The following is a 20,128-nucleotide window of genomic DNA, read 5'->3' on the forward strand; positions in this document are numbered from 1 at the left end:
TTCATAAATTATAATACGATATGATAATAATGCATGAAATATATCTGCATACAGTACATAACATCTCTCTCTCTCAGATTTTTAGGTTTTTCAGAAAAGTTGGAAGAGAGAGAGTCTCTCTCTCTCTCTCTCTCTCTCTCTCTCTCTCTCTCTCTCTCTCTCTCTCTCTCTCTCTCTCTCTCTCTCTCTCTCTCTCTCTCTCTCTCTCTCTCTCTCTCTCTCTCTCTCTCTCTCTCTCTCTCTCTCTCTCTCTCTCTCTCTCTCTCTCTCTCTCTCTCTCTCTCTCTCTCTCTCTCTTTTTAGGTTTTTTCAGAAATGTTGGAAGTGTCAGAAAACATTGAAAGGTGCCAGGAGATCAGAATTTGACAGTGAACTTATAAATAGGTTTAAGCTCTGACGTGGCGAAGGTGTAAGCATTTCTGGAGAGTTGCTTATGGAGCTGGCCAGAATTTTGCTAAGGAACTAATCCTAACAAATGATAGTGGCTATTCATAAGCTTTGTTCTACTTTTGATAACACAGCACTAAACATCTGGAATGATCTGGTAAGACTGTTGACACAGTGGGTTTTTTAGGGGTGATTTCTATCATCCGGGGTTTTCTGTGGTCTGGCAGTGGCCTGGTTCCAAGGGTGCCAGCTTTCAGAGGTCAGACTGTAATAAATGTCCTCGTGTGTTATGTGCAGTAAACTGTAGTGCACTTTAGTACTTTCAATGATACTGTACTGCAATATGAATACTGTATAAAATACCATATCCAATTTATGCATTAAGATGCATAAAAAAAATGGAAATAACCTATACACATTGAGTTTATCCCTGAAAATAATGAACTGTAGCCATAAAAAAATGCTGCCTCAAGAAATTAAAAAGAATCAACTATGTCTAATGTTATCAAGACAATGCAATTACTATCTAACGACAGGGAATAATACACCATTTTCCAACAGTTCAATAACCCAATTCCACCTCAGAACAATTAACCCCAATATTCTATACGAAACCACTGCAAAATGCTAAACGATACATGACATTCTCTAAGCACCATAACAAAATACAATGAGACATAGTAGGAAATACCTTGTAGGTCACCCAAAGAAGAGATGCCAATAGAAGAAGAAGGCCATTATGAGCAAAATATATTGTAGAATCTGCGGCAACTCTCTCTCCATTTCTGTAACAGCAATGTAATGAGTCAGTAAGTTCTTGAATGGGTGACTCTCATCAGTAAAAGTTGTTAAATGAACCTTCTTCAGGAAAATACACAACGTAACATGGTACAATGAGAATGGGAGAGTGTGAAGCCTAAGCTTTTCAACAAAGTCCAGTGATAAAGAAAAAAGGCTAAAAGGGCAAGGTAAGTTGTTGTTAGGTGTGGTTCTTTATCTTGAGGCTATGACATGAGTGAAGGGAAGAATCTACGACCTACAGACAACGTCTTTGTTTTCTTGTGAAACCTAATTCTTCTGTTACGTATTATAAGTGAAAAAATAAATTCTGTCAAAATATAGGGAGGATTATAATACTTGTAATTTGATTATCATTGATGATATTTCAAATGAAACCCAGAAGATATTCTTCCTTCTGTCAGATGAACTGTGCCAATAGAATAAAAGTAAATCCACTTAAAATGGGGAAATGGATGAATAAAGTCATATACAATACATACAGCTTACTGACTCATTACATTGCATGTCCCAGGAATTACAAGTACTGTCTGAATCGTAAAATACAGTACACACACACAAAAATATAAATCTACTTCTAAGGTGAGCAAGGCATACATCCTGATAAAATTAAGTTTTGTACTAAAAACAAGTCAAAGAAAATTCAGCTTAGGAAACCTGCTGGGAAAAAGTTTCAAGGTACCATGTTAACCACATATGAGTCACACAAAAGATATTCTGTTTTTTCAGTACATTGTAAGGTCCATTTATCGATAAAAATAACAACTTTCAATGCGTTGAATTCTCCATTGCTATAAGTTTCTGAACTTAAAGAAGACTTGTATCCAGAAACGGTTACAAGTTCATACTTATAATGGTAGTGACTAACCAAGTTAATTTAGTAGGCATTACATTCAATTTCACCAATGACAATATACATATGATGAATAGACTTCAATCACTCTTAGAATTCAAGCATGCAAAGAAATATTCTGCTTCTAACATAGAAACACCATTTTACAAACTACATAACGACTTCAAAATATCTGCTGTTTACATTTCACATAATCTTAAATAAACAATATCTTAATTCAATCCTTACAATACAAAGGCTGATGAGAGAGGCATCTAAATGCCCCATCTCACCCATGCTGGAAGTGAAAAAATAAAGAAAGAGTGGGTCTAAACATTAAACAAGGTAATGAAACTTTTCTTGAAGGATAAATTATTTCAAACTGAGAAAACAGCAGCAAAAAAAGATTAGCACACACATTTTTACTTGGAATTTCCAGACTGGTGCATTATTACAACAACACTTCCTAAATATGAGAAGAAAAACTTTATATATACAGTAGAACCTCGGAACTCGACGCTAATTCATTCCAGAAGAAGTGTCGAGATTCGATTTTGTCGAATTCTGAGTTAATTTCTCCCATAAGAAATAACTGAAAATGGATTAATCCATTCCTGACCACCAGTCATTACCCCAACCTTGCCTTTTTATACAAAACTTTACACAAATTACAATTAAATAAGTTCAGAGTTGAATAACTTACCATATCAGAAGCACTTTTTACATTTTTAAATGCATACTGTATAAAAAATATTGGCCTATGACCAATGCGGCCGTATTACCAATGATAGACCGAGCGCCATAGGCTAGGCTAGGTAGCCTATAGGCACTACCAGAATGTACTGCAACGGGTACACATGAAAACTGTTGTTAATAATGATAACATTGAAAAACAAGCCAGATTATCACATTAAATTAATAATACAGTATTTATAAGCCGAATTACTGTACGTCTGTTATCATAAAATTAAGAAAAATTTCCTAAATTACGTCGGAACTCAGCAGCTTGTGGCAGATGTAAACATACCACAGCGCCACCCTGGTGGTGTATCGCAGTACTAATTACATAAACATTCAGTATTTATGGTCAATTACTGAAAGATGTTTTACAGTGATTTTGTACACTATTCCAGTAGACTCTGTATGAAATTGACCATAAATACTGAATGTTTATTATAATACTGAAAGATGTTTTACAGTGATTTTGTACACTATTCCAGTAGACTCTGTATGAAATTGACCATAAATACTGAATGTTTATGTAATTAGTACCGCGATACACCACCAGGGTGGCGCTGTGGTTTGTTTACATCTGCCACAAGCTGCCAGTTCACGTAATTTAGGAAATTTTTCTTAATTTTATGATAACAGACATACAGTAATTCGCTTATAAATACTGTATTATTAATTTAATGTGATAATCTGGCTTGTTTTTCAACAGCAGCAGCAGCATGTGTGGGCTTTAAATGCTTTTAAATAAGCATGGGAAGAACGCCAACAACAACGGCAACTAGCGGCAGCCACTTGAAACTCTTTTTCTACAAACATCATATGATTCATCGGGTCGGATTCGGTTTGTTTTCTGAGCTCCGACGCTTAAAATTTACTCAACATTTCGTGTTGAAACCGATTATGTCGAGTTCTAGTACAGTCGAGGACTGGGGTTTCTACTATATATATATATATATATATATATATATATATATATATATATATATATATATATATATATATATATATATATATATATATATATATATATATATATATATATATGAGAGAGAGAGAGAGAGAGAGAGAGAGAGAGAGAGAGAGAGAGAGAGCCTCATTAATGACCATGTGATCTTTAAGACTTAAGAAAAGTACACCAAGTAGTAGAGAACCACACACAGACTGTCTTGTATGGCCAGATGTATACAGTACTAGAGTTTTTTTGTAATATCCATTCAGCTCCAGCTGCACTGCTTACTTCCATTTGCCTTTTAGGTGCTCCCTTTAGTCTCTTCCAAACTAGCTGTCCAACTTCTTCACTTTACCTAGTACTAATCTAAGTCATCCAAGAACAAATCCTTAGTCTGAGCTTTATGGAAGTCTACAATTAAGATTATGTAGTCTAGTTAAGCTACTTAATAATAATAATAATAATAATAATAATAATAATAATAATAATAATAATAATAATAATAATAATAATAATAATAAATACCTTTTGTAGTCCAAAACCAAGTCAACCTGAAATTTCACTTGATGATTTTGCATTATCTTTACTTCCAGTACACATATGCAGCTTATCTTTTTTGCTATGTCTAGCTTTACCTGTATTTTACTGAAATAATGTAATTCATGTTATTTTCCTCCAGATGCTCATTCTGCTTTGTCCAATCTTGTGAATGAATTATTATTGTGATTTCAGGCAATACCAAGCATGAAGCAAACTTTTGAATGTTGAAAGTTGCAAACAACTTTATCACTTAGGAAACAAGATGGCACAACTATTTTCCTTTCAAATTTTTTCATCCTAATAAATTCATTTACTGTCTTGCTGAATACAACAGGAACAATTTTCAAGATATGACATGGGTAAAACATTTCTAGGATGTAAAACAAAATTTCACAGCTTTTCTCTGCTACAAAATATAGCCTTCAGGGATTAATTTGATCTGTCTTTTTTTCAAGTTTCTGTCTGTTTGTAGTGTCCCTGTCCTGCAAGTTTTCATAAACTCTTCGTTAATATTATTCTCAACAATCACCCTCAATACTGAGCGTTTCAATGGATATGAAAATTTAGGTCTGTCCATGATCATTCTGTTTCTAAATCTCCACTCCTACCAGTAAATATAGAATTACCAATTTAGAAAGGCCACATGGTCAAAAGTTTTGACAATCATACTCAGCCAATAGATGTACCCTCATGAATGAAAATTATACCTTACCAAATGGATCAGTACTTAAAAACTGTAATCACTGGATGAAAAAAAAAATACATGTATTAAAGATTCTGACAAAATTTTGTGGATTTGTGTCCGAGGCCTTTGCTAAAAATACTACTAAATTAAATTCTTTATATTCAGAAACTAGTTCATGATTGGTTGACAGTCTACAGACAAACAAAATAGTCTTTTCAAAATGGCATCTTCTGTAAGTAAGAAAGCCATATTTCTGCATCACAATATAATATCATACAATATGACATCAAATTAATAAATACTTTCAGCACTTACCAGGAGGGACTCCTGCGCCGCCACCCCAATTATTAAATGTTGTAAAGATTCCAAAAGGAAAGGCACCAATACCAAAGTGGAACTGGAAACCACCACCCTCACCAAAGCCAAAACCTGGCATATAACCATTCTGAGGTTCTGGCTCCGTGCGCTGACCAGGAGGACGGGGAGGTAGTTTATCCCTGAAAGTATAAAATGAAACCATCTCATTTTCATTTCAATACACATTCTTACATCAAAGCCTCCCACTCTTGGAGCTAGCTGTACAGTAGATGTACAGTTATCTCTGGATATTTCAAGGACTATGTACTGGTCACTATGCCAGCATAATAAACCTTAAGTGAAAATTATCTAAGCTGGAACTATTTAATTTGGGATAATAGTTAGCTATAATATTACTTTACTGTACCATAGTTTTTTCTATTGCCTCAAGCATCCTTTAACTAATACATAATAGACACAACTCTTTGACTTTCAAACCGCCATGTAACTTTATAGGAATTATTGGCAATGAAAACAACGGCCAAGAAAATACTTGACCTAATGCAATAACCTGGTGATGCACAATTTGTAAAGAATGGAGAGAAAGACTGTGAAGGAATTCATTTACAGTAAGTCATAAAACATTCTTATGAAAAGCAACCATCACTAACCTTGGATCTTGTTGATTTCCCGAACCTCTGCCATACAATGGAATGACTTTCTCACGTGATATCGCTGCTTTACACACTGGACACGTTTGGTTATTTGGTCTTGTTTCCAGCCATTGATGCAAACAGGGCCAACTGAAATGAGAAGAGACATGACACGTCATTTAGGTACAACATCCTCTACTCCTTAGAGAGAATGTCCTACATCCTGGGAGTTGCATAACCTTGTGGAAGATGCAATCAATCAAACAGACATTTTGACTGAGTGGTGTAGCACTCAGATCATATTTCCTGGATCTGGATTATTCCCCCTTAACAAGCTTTGTCAAAGACTGAATCTATGAATTACTAATTTTTTTGTACAGTTCCCCTAGCACCATTTCAAAGTTGCAGTTTTACGAATAGATGAAATCACTGATTTTCTTGTATCTTTGACAACCTTGATTTAATATATGTTAATTTCATACATACAACTAGTTTTTTGAAGAAACAATTATCTAGTAAGATATCAGTGAAAATCTGGTATGCTTATTCATATATAAAAGCATAATCTGCACAATCTGTCAACTCAAGATATTTCTAGGTTGGCTGAGTTAATGAAAATGACACACTATACTATGTGGGAGTGCATGTGTACTGCCAGGAGCTGATTACTCACGTTCTCAGTTATCTTAAGCAGATAAAATGAATAGAGTTTTCAGTTCAATGGAATTTATATGGGTGTTCACTTTACAGAGGAGCCGAAGACCCTTTGTTAAACCACTTACACAAGTTGTTATCAGCCTGAAGGAAAACATGTCATAATATGTTTTAAGTAAATCTTATATTTTTTAAACTTCGTGTTGTATTCAAACCAAGTATAAAGCCATTGGCCACTTCCACTAACAAACTATACACCACACAATATGTGACAAACTTTGCCACCTTTGCCAAAATTAATTTTAATGGCAATGCTTTGGTGTGATTCTAGAGTATCAGCCTAAGTGTGAGTATAATTTATAGGAACAGAGATAGCAAAGTTCATCAACCTGAGCATGGCTTTAGGTTTTGAAGATGTGCATTTAGGAGAATTTGTAACCCAGCAACAAGACCTAGCCTAAGCAGAGTGACAAAGAGAAAGTGAAGCAGCAAGAGCTGAGACTGAAATGCCAAGACAATAAGCAGGAAGACATAGAGCCTATGAAGAGAAAGCAAGGGAAGAGGCAAAAAAGAAGCTGAAAGACAGCAGGAACATTAACTTCAAGTAAAAAGACAGAAAGCAAAAACTGGTAATGGATCTCTAAAGGGACAGGTAAGCAGCAGCACTAGCACCCCTATAGCCAGTGAAAGCCCAAGTTATGGTGATTCAATGAGAAGCATGATGACATGGGCAAGTTCATCAAAAGATTTGAGAGGTTTGCAGTGAGCCAAGGCTAGCAGAGAGACAAGTGTGCTGTCTGTCTCGGTCCATACTAACAGGAAAGTATCTGCAAGTTCTTTCTAGCATGCCTTCTGATGAAGACTTGAGCTGTAATAGCCTAGAGAGAGTACTGTTAAAGAGAGATAAGAAGACTGAGGAGGGATTTAGGAAGAAATTCCATACGACTAGGCCTGAAGTCACACTGCTTATCAGTTTGTAGCTAGGATACAGAGATATTTCAACTGGTGGTACCATTACTTAAGGTTAAGTAGGCAAAGAGAAAGGGTATGAAGTACAGTTGTGCATAGAAGTATAGTAACTGAGGAGCCAATGACTGATAGGAGCATCTATAGATATTCAATTATAGAGATTAGTGTGAACACTCCATACTATGTAGGAAAATTACATGAAATGTATCTAGATAACACCATTTATGACCTTATTCTTGGAAACACTCCATGTACAAAGGACCTCAAAGAAATGACTGAATCACCATCCCAGATGTAGGAGCAGACCAGCTAAAAGAAGTCCAGCAGAAGGATCCCAGTCTAGCCAAGCAGTGGATGAGAGCCAAGACTGACACTGAATACAAGACAAAGGATGAAGGAACTTTCAAGTCAAATGATTCTAACAGCATATTATACTGTGGTTTCCAGAACAAGGTGTCAGGAGAAGTGTGACAAATCCTAGTGGTGAAATGATGTTGCCCAATGAGTCCATTGTTGGTGGTCATCCTGGAACTAAGAAGACTGTTGACTGTAGTTGTGGACAGCACCAAACTTTGCAGGTCATACAAAATTTGCCAAAAGATTGCATCAAGGGACTGCACCAGTAAAATACCACTAAGGAAGAAGCCACTAATGGAGGAACCACCTAAGAGAGTAGTGGCTGACATCACCAAACCTATATTGCCAGTGTCATAGAGCAGAGACTGTCACCTTTTTTATGGCTGCATCCCCCTCCAAGCAAACTTCAGTTCTTGTGGCCTCACTGAGTTACTGCACCTTAGAAAGTCGATATAGTACTGATTGCAGTTTGGATAAAATTGTAGACTTGAAACTCCTGATACATTTGTAAATCAGTGGACATCATAATTTGGCTGAAAATTTTATTAGAAAAAACTCAAAATATCTATATGACAACAAAGAATTAATGTACAGTCAAGATATTCTTCTTACAATGCTTTGCAATGTGATTCCTGCCACTGATGCAGGAATGCCAACTTGTGAATGTTTGGCTCCAGCATCATCAGAGCAAGACTTGGCTTGCCTCTTTTCTCAATAATGATGCAACTGTTAAGTCTAAACAAGTTAAGAAATATCCCAACTCAAGTAAACAGGCTATTGGAAAGGTGAGTAAGAGCAATTTAACATCTTTCCAAATGTGAATAAGAACAACTCGCATCTTTCCACTGTAACTGGTAATTCTTAAGCATTTCCGCACTCATTCACAGCTGCTGGCATCCTCTGCTTCTGCATCTTGACTCAGCTGTTGTGTCTTTTTGCAAGTCTATGAGATTCTATTGTTGAGTGATATTAAATGGATCACAAACCAGCATGGCACTGTCATTTGGGGAGGTCAGTGATGCAAGCTTGCTTATCATTATACAGCTACTTCAGATAGCTGACATAAGTAACTGAGTCATCAAAAGGCAGTTGGCTGGATGTAGCTGCCTAGCAAGGAAACTGGGCAAACTCTCATCTCCCTAGGCTCAACCAGAACAGCTCCAATTTACCAAAACATGATAATTTTCATGATGATTAATTATTTGGATACTTCCCTGCTGTTAAAGTTAGCTTATATCTTTATACCATTAGGTGCAATCAGCATACAAAATAACAAAAAAATGACACTTGGCTAACTCACTATGACTGTCTCTGTAATCACCTGTTTCCCACCAGGTGGCGCTGGAATGTTTACGTTCTTGTCAGAATTCTTCATGACCACTCACTAAGATGTGGGGAGTGTGGGTGGGTTTCCATTTTAACAGTAGGTAAGCATCCAAAAAATTAATCTTATGAAAATTATCATTATTTGGAATTAATTTACAGTACCTACTGTTAAAGTTAGCTGACTACCACACTGAATTGAATGAGGATGTTAATTTAGTGCGGCCAAAGAAACAATGTTCAGCCAAGCAAACTAAAAGCTTTGTAATGAGGGAAAAAAAAAGCTTTTCAAGATCCCCGCCTGTACTGTCGCCAGACATTGGAACCACAACAGGGTGTAAGGCCCTCATAGCCAGACTTGTCAGAGGATCCTTATAGGGGAAAAAAGGACTCTATCTTTGTAGAGTACTAGTGACTCCTGTGGAAAAAAGGACTCTATCTTTGTAAGATAGAGTACTAGTGACTCCTGTGCCTGAGTCAAAAGCCCATAACTGACAGTCCAAAACTAAAGACAACTACCACCTTCTTATATGAAGGTGTGCTCCTATGCACCTATACACCTTCATGCTCCCCATATTCAATAGTGGGGATTTCTTAACAACTAATGATAAGATAGAAAGCAAGGTTACTATCATATTTGGTTCAGGAGAAAGCGTCCCCGCCACAAGGATAGGACTAAGGGCTTTACACCCCATGCTAAACTTCAACATTTCGCAAATAATATGAGTCAACAACAGTTACATCTCCCCTGAGCTGCAGGACAACCTTCTCTAGCGAAAGTTTTAAAGGAAATAAAGATGTGCTCATGGTACAGAAGCCACAAGGACAATTTTCAAAAATGGTAAAAGCTCAGGATTCAACTCTATGTGCACTGACCTGAGCATTCTTGGACGTAAGAGTGTTTGGTCTCCTAACACCAGAGAAAAATACTTAACTACTCCTCTTAAAAGGTTATGTCTGTTCATGTAAACACTTAAAAATTCTAACTAGACATAAGACATTCCTTGCCTACCAATGCAGTTAAATCAAGCACTGTCACAAATCTGGGAAGGGCTTTCACTTCTAGTCTTTTCCCTAAGCAATGAAAGAAAAGAGAGAGGTTGCCACTAGAACAAAGCCCACATACAAGAAAGGGCTTAAAGCTCACTAAAACCTTAAGAATTCTAACTGGACATAAGACAGCCACTTCTTCACTGCCTACCAAAGCAGTTAAATTAGGCACTGTCACAAATCTGAGAAGGACTTTCACTTCTATATCTTTTCTCTATGCAATGAAAGAAGAGGGAGAGGTGGCCACTAGAACAAAGCCCATGTATAAGAAAGGGCTTAAAGCTCACTAACACACTTTGCCACAGCAAGAGCTAAAAGAAAGGCTCTTCAAAGTTCCTAAGTGATGCCTTATCAAAAGGCTCAAACTGAGGTATGTTAAAGTCTGGAGGACGACATCTAAATTTCACCAAAAAACCTTTATAGGAAGATTGAAATTTCCAGCACAAAAGAGAGAAAACCTCTTCAAACTTTAAATTGTGAGTGGTATTCCAGTCAGTATGATGCTGAACTGAATGCAATGTAAAGCGATATGATTTGATCGCTCTGACAAAAAACAGCTTTACGTACCTGAGATACTGGCAGAACTTAAATCAGGCTATCTAGTGAACAGGCACTGGATATCACTCTGGGCAAGCACCAAGATCAATAAACTGACCACTGTTACTGATACACAAGTCTAGACTAAAGGATTGCTTCCTTGGCCATTCTAAAAATGCCCTCAGCTTGTAACAGACAATGGCAATCGCCACGTAGTCAGGTGAAGCATGTGGAGGTTTGATGGAATCTTCTCACATAAGACTGTTTGAAAGGATCTTTCCTATCAGAATCATCCTGTGTTGTGCAAAGTTCATAACTTGAGTATTTCCTCAAAAACAGCCAACAGAAGAAAACCTAAATTCTAAATTTGACCATTCTAGAAGGAAGTCATCCACTGCCCATGCCTGAAGACCCTGGCATGGAGAGTAGTTTAGTGTTTAAGGCAGTTGTGAACAGATGGATGTTTGGGTCTCCCTAAAGGTTCCACAACTTCCGGCAAACCTTACTGCTGAGTTGGTTTTCAGTATCAAGGTTTCTTTTTAGAACAAAACGAGGAAATGGAATGACACCATTGGACTCTGTCCACAGGAAAAGGTAGTTTCTTTGCTAGCCTCAACAAAATTCTTATGTAAGAACCGAGACTTGCATAAGACTATTCTAAACTGTCATGAGCTGTAGGATGTTTACATTTCCACTTCCTGACATCAAATGTTTCTCAGAATGGCCCCTCAATCTGCCTCCAAGACATCTGAGGACAGTGTAAAGGTTCTTGAGGCCTACAGACCAACCCATATAGTTCTCAACAGTGGTAGAAAATGTTATCCTTCTATCTGCTCGAAAAAACCTTTCAACAATAGATAGACAATCCTCATCCTCAGATAAACAACTGACTGGGTTAGAAAAGCATAGATAGTCAACCTTGCCAAATGTCCACTCCTAAGGCTAGACAAAAAATAAAATTCTCATCATAACAAATTGGTGAGAAAACGAACCAGTTGTCCAAATATTTGAGAACTACAGTACTCTGATACCAAGAAGATGAATCCATACAGGTAAGACTTCAACTCTCGGGAGAATACTTTACTTTGACAGAAAAAATACCGGGAAGAGGTAAATGTCCTACATGTTGGCAGAACTTATACTTTACCATTCTGAAAAGCTGCCAGGACCCAACTGAATGACTCACTGAAAAGGGAGTAATATGAATAAACTTGTTCATACAGGAAATACCCATGGCTCAATGGCCTCATTGCATAACAACTATCCAAACTACCCTTCCAAACTCTGAACTTGACTGTTTCTGTGTTGTAATGGTCTCATCATTTAGAGACCAGCAGGTTCAAAATAAAAACATGAAATGGGACTGGAATGACTGACAGAAGGTGACAAACAAAGGCGGAAGGAGCTGAACAAAACAAATAAATAACCTTAAAATTAATTTATTATTTACAAAATATACAGGTGAGTCAGGTTCAGAAACCAAACTCAAATACATGAGCCAGTAAAATGCAAAAGTCCAGTAAACACTGAACAACAACCAGGCAGCATACACATAACATGAACAGGCAGCATAACAAATATAAAAACAAGCAGCACAAAACATAATACAAAAGCAGTATGATCAATAATACTCGAACTGCATAATACGTAACACACAATCGGAAAATTACAGTAAACTCCCGTATTCGCGTTCTCACGATTCACAGGTTTCTCTGTGGAACACATCTACCCATTATTCGCGGAAAATTCACCCATTCGTGGTATTTTTCACTGAGAAATATTCACTAATTACTGTATTTTCATATAATTTTCATGAATAAATGCACTTTTTGTGATAAAACTATCTAAATACTCAGGTGTAAGCATTTTTACAGGGTATTTCTTGTGTTTAAACAATCAAAATGGGCAGTTCTAAGTGTTTTTAGAGGGGTTTTAAGTATTCACAGATTTTAGCTGTTCGTGGGGGGGGTGCAGTACGCATCCCCCGCAAATACGGGGGGTTCACTGTAATAACACCAAAAAAACAGACAATCTCAGTAGAGATGTCGAGACAGTCACCGCTGTCGACAAGGATGAAATCAAACAGATGAACACCGTGAAGCCAACACAACAGCAACTGGCTGTAAAACAGGAACAAGTCCACCAAACAAATGACCAAGGCTGAGTCGTCGAGACAGCATGTTTGCCTCAAACAGGAACCAGTCCTCTCAACACGATAACACAGTTGTGTCATCCGAACATCCTCCTGCTGCCAATGCCAACAGGTAAATAATACCTGCTGTCCATCCAAAAATACTCTTTGCTGCTCTGCTGCAGTGACTCTTGACTCTCTGCCGCTCTAAACCTGACTGACGCTGTCGAAGACAAGGCAACACACGTCAACTCCCCCAACAAAGAAGCAAAAATAGGTATGGAGACAACGACCCACCAAGGGAACAATCAGCAAACAATTGTCCCATCAAAGCAACCGCTAAACCTCACAGTGTGAAGAGTGTGGAGAAAAGGATATTAGGAATGTGATGAGGGTAAAATATAACAAAAAGTGCAAAGTATCTTTCCCTGAGAACCATCACTATCAAATGTTCTACTCTACTTGACACTTTGCCAGACACTTGAGAAAATCTGCACACACACACACCCTTCTGAGGATCCACAAAGCCTCCACCCACTTGAACTGGGAGTTCAAAACTTCAGTTAAGGTCACATGTGTCAAATTTTCACTGTGAGTACTTTATAAGCCAGAACTTGACTGATGCAGAACTCAAGAGTAAATTGGGAAACTCTACCTAGAACTTTGGTGCAAAAAAGGCTGTAGGGGCTACTCCATAGAGGTAAGAACTCAAAGGTAGTGCTAAGAATTTCTAACCTCCTGATTCGAGACATTTAAGGTGATGGCCTTAATACTTAGGGGTTAAGAAGACAATGATGGACCACTGTCAAAAACATCTACTAATGGCTGACCAGGGGTAGCTATAAGATTTTACACAACTGTTTATGTTACTTTACAACACAGTTGCAAAAGGAATAAGACATTCCTCCCATTAGCCTCAGAAGTAAGTCTATCATCTTCAGGGCTAATATAACTATTATCATAATCATATCTTCAATGTATTGTTTATCTGTTATAGACTGATATATCCACCCCTAAGTCCCAAAATTTGTCCATGAAGCCATGAGGCCAGTATTTATTTTTTGGTATGAAAGCCTAATCTGTGGCATTTAGGCCTATGTTACCTTTGCTTAAGGTATAGTAAGCATGGGATAGCTTAGCCTATATTGATTTTTTACCTATATGCCTTATAACACAGCTACAAATGTGGGGGAATACAGACAGAGCAGACATCATTATACTACATATGTACAGTCTCGGCTGATTGGGTAGTTGGTAAGGGAAAAAAAAACTGAAAGGTAAATAAAAAATTTAAAAAATACAGTAGAACCCCGGTCCTCGACGCTAATTCGTTCCAGAAGAAGCGTCGAGATTTGATTTAGTCAAATTTTGAATTAATTTCTCCCATAAGAAATAACTGAAAATGGATTAATCCATTCCTGACCACCATTCATGACCCCAACCTTGCCTTTTTATACAAAACATTACACAAATTACAATTAAATAAGTTCAGAGTTGAATAACTTACCATATCAGAAGCACTTTTTACATTTTTAAATGCATACTGTATAAAAAAAATTGGCCTACGACCAATGCGGCCGTATTACCGATGGTAGACTGAGCGCCATAGGCTAGGCTTGTTAGCCTATAGACACTACCAGAATGTACTGTAACGGGTACACACAAAAACTGTTGTTAATAATGATAACATTGAAAAACAAGCCTGATTATAACAGTAAATTAATAATACAGTATTTATAAGCTGAATTACTGTATGTCTGTTATCATACAATTAAGAAAAATTTCCTAAATTGCGTCGGAACTCGGCAGCTTGTGGCATGAGCAGATGCAAACAAACCACAGTGCCATCCTGGTGGTGTATCACGTTACTAATTATATAAACATTGTTTACATTCAGTATTTAAGGTAAATTTCATACAGAGTCTACTGGAATAGTGTACAAAATCACTGTAAAACATCTTTCAGTAAATATTATGATACCCTAACATATTGGGACCCATGATTGGATGAAAATTCGGTGCAGAAAGCCCCAAAAAATTATATATACCTGTAAAAGGTGTACTTCTCCAAACAACAGCAGCAGCAGCGTGTGTGGGCTTTAAATGCTTTTAAAAACCCATGGGAAGAACGCCACCAACAACGCCAACTAGCAGCAGCCGCCCGAAACTCTTTTTTCTACAAACATCATATGATTCATCGGGTCAGATTCCGGTTTGTTGTTTGAGCTCTGATGCAAAATTTACTCAACATTTCGTGTTGAAATCCGATTATGTTGAGTCCTAATACGGTCAAGGACCAGGGTTCTACTGTATATAAAACATTGTACTTACCACCATCCAATACTTTGTTGAGCCTCCTTTGGCTTTTATGACAGCCTTGAGATGTCATGGGACAGAAAGGGCAATTTTCTTTAGCAATTCTGGGTCAAGATTGTCCCAGATGTCCAGTAGTGAAACCTCAAGCTTGGTGATGTAGGACATGTCACAGTTGCGTAACTGGGCTTTCATGGTCCCCACAAGTTCTCTATGGGGTTTAAGTCTGGGGAATTACCCGGCAAGTCTTTAAAATAATTGATGCCACAAAAATCCAGGTAATCCTTGATTAATTTTGAAGTATGGGCAGGGGCACTGTCTTGTTGTAAAAAGTCACTTTGGGTGACCTCAAAACATTCTTCCAGATGATCAACAAGGAGTTCAAAATAATTTTCCTTGTTCACTGATTGATTCTTAGGCAGTATGATAAGTTTTCCCATACCATAGAATGAAAAACATCCCCATACCTTCAAATACTGGGGGTGTTTTACAGTGTGCTCCACGAATTTGGGGTCATATGGTTACTGCCATCCCTCCTCTTAACCTTTCCCCACCTGTTGCATGTCACACTAAATGTGGCTTCATCGGCCCACAAAACACTCTTCCATCTGTCCTCCTCCCACTCAATCTCTCTCTTCCCGTGTCTAAGGGTCAGTAAGGGGCAATGCCTGGCAGCGTTCACGAAATCCCAGTCTTGCTAACACAGGTACGAATGGTTCTTTCACCCACTTCCCAAGTAAATCAAGATTTTCTTCCTTGAGGATATGGGCAGTGATCCTGGGATTATTATCAACCTCTCTCTTTATCAGTTTGTGCATCCTAGGACTTATCTTAGATCGACAATGGGTGCGAGGCACGTGTAGGTAGTTCCTCTGAACCGCCATCTTTGAACTTTTTTACCCACCGCTGCTGCACAGTTCGCTCACTAATGCCCACAACATCGGTTATATCCTTAGTTGCAGTTTCCACCTTATGCAGAGCAATTATCTGACTTATTTTCTCACTCGACAAAAGCTTATTGCGGCTCATAATAAGAAAAAAAGCAGTAAATAGAGGCTAAATAACAGCAAACTCACAAGTCCATGCGGACGAAAAAATTTGGAAAATAATCCAATATAATTGAATGGCAGCTACTGGGAACTTCTACCCCTCTCAGGGAGAGAGGAGTGGGTTGCCAGATGTCGCCTGACAGTGCCTACTCATTCTTCCTGTAATATCATGTTCAGAGGGAGGTTCGCATATTCGGAAAAATGTGTAGGCTTCACCCACCCAATCAGCCGAGACTGTATATACATATACAGCACATACATATCTACAAATGCAAGTAAAAACATTACATACAACTAAATATTACTCTTACTGCAATCAAGCATTAAGAAAGAAACACTGTATTCAAAGGTACTTTCACCTCACAACTAGGCCAAATTACCTTACCTAATAGAAGAATCTTCGCTTCCGAGGTCCAAGAACTAGAAACTGCAAGGTGAACAGAGGGAGGTGAAAAATATATAACGTATGTACGACCTAACCCAGCTCTAAGCAGCTTCAAAACTGTAAGATGCAATGGCATCCAAGAGTCAGCATACACTAAACATTTTCCGTTTCTCTTCGACTGTTCATCCATTTCCCAAAGGCTCTACATTCATGATGACGCACCCTACCAAAATCAGTGTTAATTTCTTATTTGTTTTAACAGGAGCCCAGGTAGAAGTAAACTAAAGAGCAACAGTTACCGGATTCAGTTTTGGCAAAAGGTAGCAAAAACGGAACAACATGAGCTATGGATCGCTTAAATACTAAAGGAGAATCAATCAAACCACGGTTGAAACAAGGCCTCCGTGAAACCCCTCATGTCTACCTGGAGGACCACAAAATATCAGCAAAGATGTAACGGGATGTCAGTAGTAAGTACCAGAGGTGGGGAAGGAAGAGGATTCTTGCATGATGTCACCACGTAACCCTTTGAAAGTCAGAGCCGTGTTACCGTGAATACATCCAGAAGGTGAATACTTGAATACTTAGGAAGCCAGAACTGAGCTATCACCAATCACCAGGCTAACTCACTATAGATAAGTAAGCGGTGGAAAAGGAAGAGCCGCCATACTAAATGGAATAAATGTCACAAGGTGATGAATACAAGATGGCTCACAAAGACTCAGGCAGACATAATACAGTATGTCTGAATTCCTAACTCTACATCACATTACACTCTCCAAAAGGGATGGAACAGGAGCCAGTGTTGCCAACTTAGAGGAAAAACCATTAAGTTTAGCAGATTTCAGGTTGTCACAGCTGGCAACATTGAAGCCAATGAATAAGAGAGACAAACTCCTAACTTATCAGGGAGTTCCCGAACTGGAAAATGGATGAGAGAGAGATGTCGAAGGGCACAGAACCTTGGTCCCAAGACATAACTGGTTCCCTGTCAGAGAACACAACCAACTGAAGCAGGGCAGTCCAGAGGGAGGGCTACAGACAGATGCTGATGATCTGACACCACTCTCGCAACGGAAACCAAAAAGGTCAAAAACTGGTGGGGGGCCCTAATATTTTTTATTGAAATACTAACTAATAAAAGAATATCAATTATTATTTTTCTCCTAAACCGCATAGGGAGCAAAAGAAGGAGGAGCAGAATGAGAGAGAGAGGAATTAACCTATGTTATCAGGTAGGTTAATGGAGAAGAAGGAATACTGGAAGACAAAAAAAAACTGAGTAGGTTTTTGGTGTACCCTAACTAATTGTCTACATAAATATTGGCCTCTAACATCTTCCGATACTACACAAAATTTACATCCTCTCACCAGATCATTCAAATACATGTCAAGAGAACCAAACTCATGGCTGAGCAGCTAGTCTAACATAGGCTATCTGGCCATCTAACAAAATCTAAACATTAGGTTTTCATAAAGCCCTTCCTATACAGCCTAAAGCTTTCATCTCTGCTTGTTGTAGATGACATAAAGCAAAAACAGAAACAAGCACACTACCGTACAAGAGAAAATTTGCCAGAAATCATCAAAATATTACTAAAGCCGATCCGACCGTCTGTGTGACAGGTCAACGTGAAGAAATATGACAAGAACGTAAACATTCCAGCACCATCTGGTGGGAAACAGATGACTACAGAGACAGTCCGAACAGGTTAGCCAAGCGCATTTTGATTGTTTTAAATGCTGATCGCACTAACCAGCGTGAAGATAAAGCTAACTTTAACTATAGGTAAGATTCATTCTAAATACCAGTCTTTAGAGAGATATTTTGTCATTACACGAACTAAAACTAGATGCACTTGAAAAACATTTAATGATTTTCTAACTTTCACTTTTAGACGATCGATGTGGTTTGGCTGTCAAGCTTTCCATACTTAAAAATTTTACTTCTTTAGCATAATAGGGCATAAAATTTTTCCATTTGGTGTAAGAGTTGGGATTGCTTCATTAGATGTATGTCCACAAAACTTGATGACACCTGTTTTTCTTGTAGAGAATCTAAATTCATGTTCATCTGCCCAATTGTTTACTGCATATATTGACAGGAAGACTTTGCACCACATATGCTGTACAATATAATGCCAATTCATCTACAAAATAATGAACCTCTTCATGGTGGATGTATATTTTCCACAATATTACTATTGGCAACAGCGAAGACTGACCGAGAACACTACCCTGAGGGACTCCCTCTTCTTGCAGAAAGGGATTTAACATGTAGATCCCAACTTTTACTCTATAAACTCTCTTTGATAAAAAAGAATCAATATATGTATAGTAATCACATTTCATTTTACTTCCATATTAAACAATGGTTTTATAATATAAAAACACCAAGTTGTATCATATACTGTACTTTTTGTATGTCAAAAAAAACCCTTATATTTGACACTGCTTAGCAAAACTCAGCTGGATTTGGTTTAATAACTTAAACAAGGGATCTATTGTAGATCTATTTTTCTTGAATCCAAATTTGTAGAGTGAAAGATTTTTACTTTCCAGATACCATACAAGCCTGGTATCGATATTTTTTCCACCAGCTTACAGACACTGCTGCCTAGGGTTATTGGCCTGTAGCTAGAAGGCAGAGTCATCCTGATCTGGCTTTTTTACTCAGATGATCAGCGCAATTTTCCAGCTCTTTGGCGGGATCCCTGTTTCCCACATTTCACTGATATATATATAAAAGAAACTTGATTTTTCTAAGATATGCTGTAAATTTTTTTAAAAATAAATTTAGCATTATTGTTAAGGTTCCCAGTTTTTCTCAGTCAGGCCAAGGGCGTTCTCAGCCTTCAAATGTTTTGAAACTGAGGGGAATAGTTTTTTCCACCTTCTACTTCTAAGAAATGTTCTAGTTTTTCTGCAACTTTCTTAGGTTGGATAAGTTTTCCATTTCTTTTCAGAGTAGGCAACAGTCCAGGAATGCATCTGCCACTAAGTTTTATATTTGTTTCCAAACTGTTATGAAGCATTTTTGAGTTTATGCCACTGATATGACATAGCCACAATTAAAATATCTGTTTTGTTGGGCCACAAAACATTTGTATACAGTCAACCCCACCCCCCAGATTCGCAGGCTTGCAATTCGCAGACTCAGCGATTCGCGGAATTTGCTGTGGAGCGTATTTTTAATTTTTCGCGGGAAAGCATCCATTCTCGGATTTTTTCCGTAGAGCAATACACTCTCTCTCTCTCTCTCTCTCTCTCTCTCTCTCTCTCTCTCTCTCTCTCTCTCTACTCAAATGGCAGTTAGAATTCTAAATTCCGCAGTAGCGAATCTTTTGTTTTATGTAGGTGACTATGCCCCACCCACTTTCAAGGAACAAAAGAGGAACATCGCCAACACGACAATTTGGAGGAACATCGCCAACACGACAATTTGTTTATGCAAAAAAAGTCCATGTGTGGGGAGGAGGGTGGGCTCC

The 20,128-nt window shown here is 37.9% G+C and overlaps 1 protein-coding gene across 8 annotated transcripts in view; it reads right to left on the reverse strand.

Moving 5' to 3' along the window:
- LOC136831342 (E3 ubiquitin-protein ligase RNF185-like) overlaps positions 1–20,128 on the reverse strand; it is a 137,428-nt gene that overhangs the window by 60,186 nt on the left and 57,114 nt on the right. For 4 of the 8 annotated variants that reach the window (XM_067091643.1, XM_067091642.1, XM_067091646.1 and 1 more), the window contains exons 3-5: positions 5,892–6,023; positions 5,239–5,420; positions 1,079–1,172 (exon numbers count right to left, since the gene is read on the reverse strand). In XM_067091643.1, the coding sequence (XP_066947744.1) occupies positions 1,087–1,172; positions 5,239–5,420; positions 5,892–6,023 (400 nt within the window). In that variant the 3' untranslated portion in view covers positions 1,079–1,086. The remainder of the gene's footprint in view (positions 1–1,078; positions 1,173–5,238; positions 5,421–5,891; positions 6,024–20,128) is intronic. The other 4 variants (XM_067091639.1, XM_067091638.1, XM_067091641.1 and 1 more) reach the window with 1 other exon arrangement.

The sequence above is a fragment of the Macrobrachium rosenbergii genome, chromosome 48, assembly GCF_040412425.1.
Source record: "Macrobrachium rosenbergii isolate ZJJX-2024 chromosome 48, ASM4041242v1, whole genome shotgun sequence".
In the NCBI taxonomy this organism is placed as follows: domain Eukaryota; kingdom Metazoa; phylum Arthropoda; class Malacostraca; order Decapoda; family Palaemonidae; genus Macrobrachium; species Macrobrachium rosenbergii.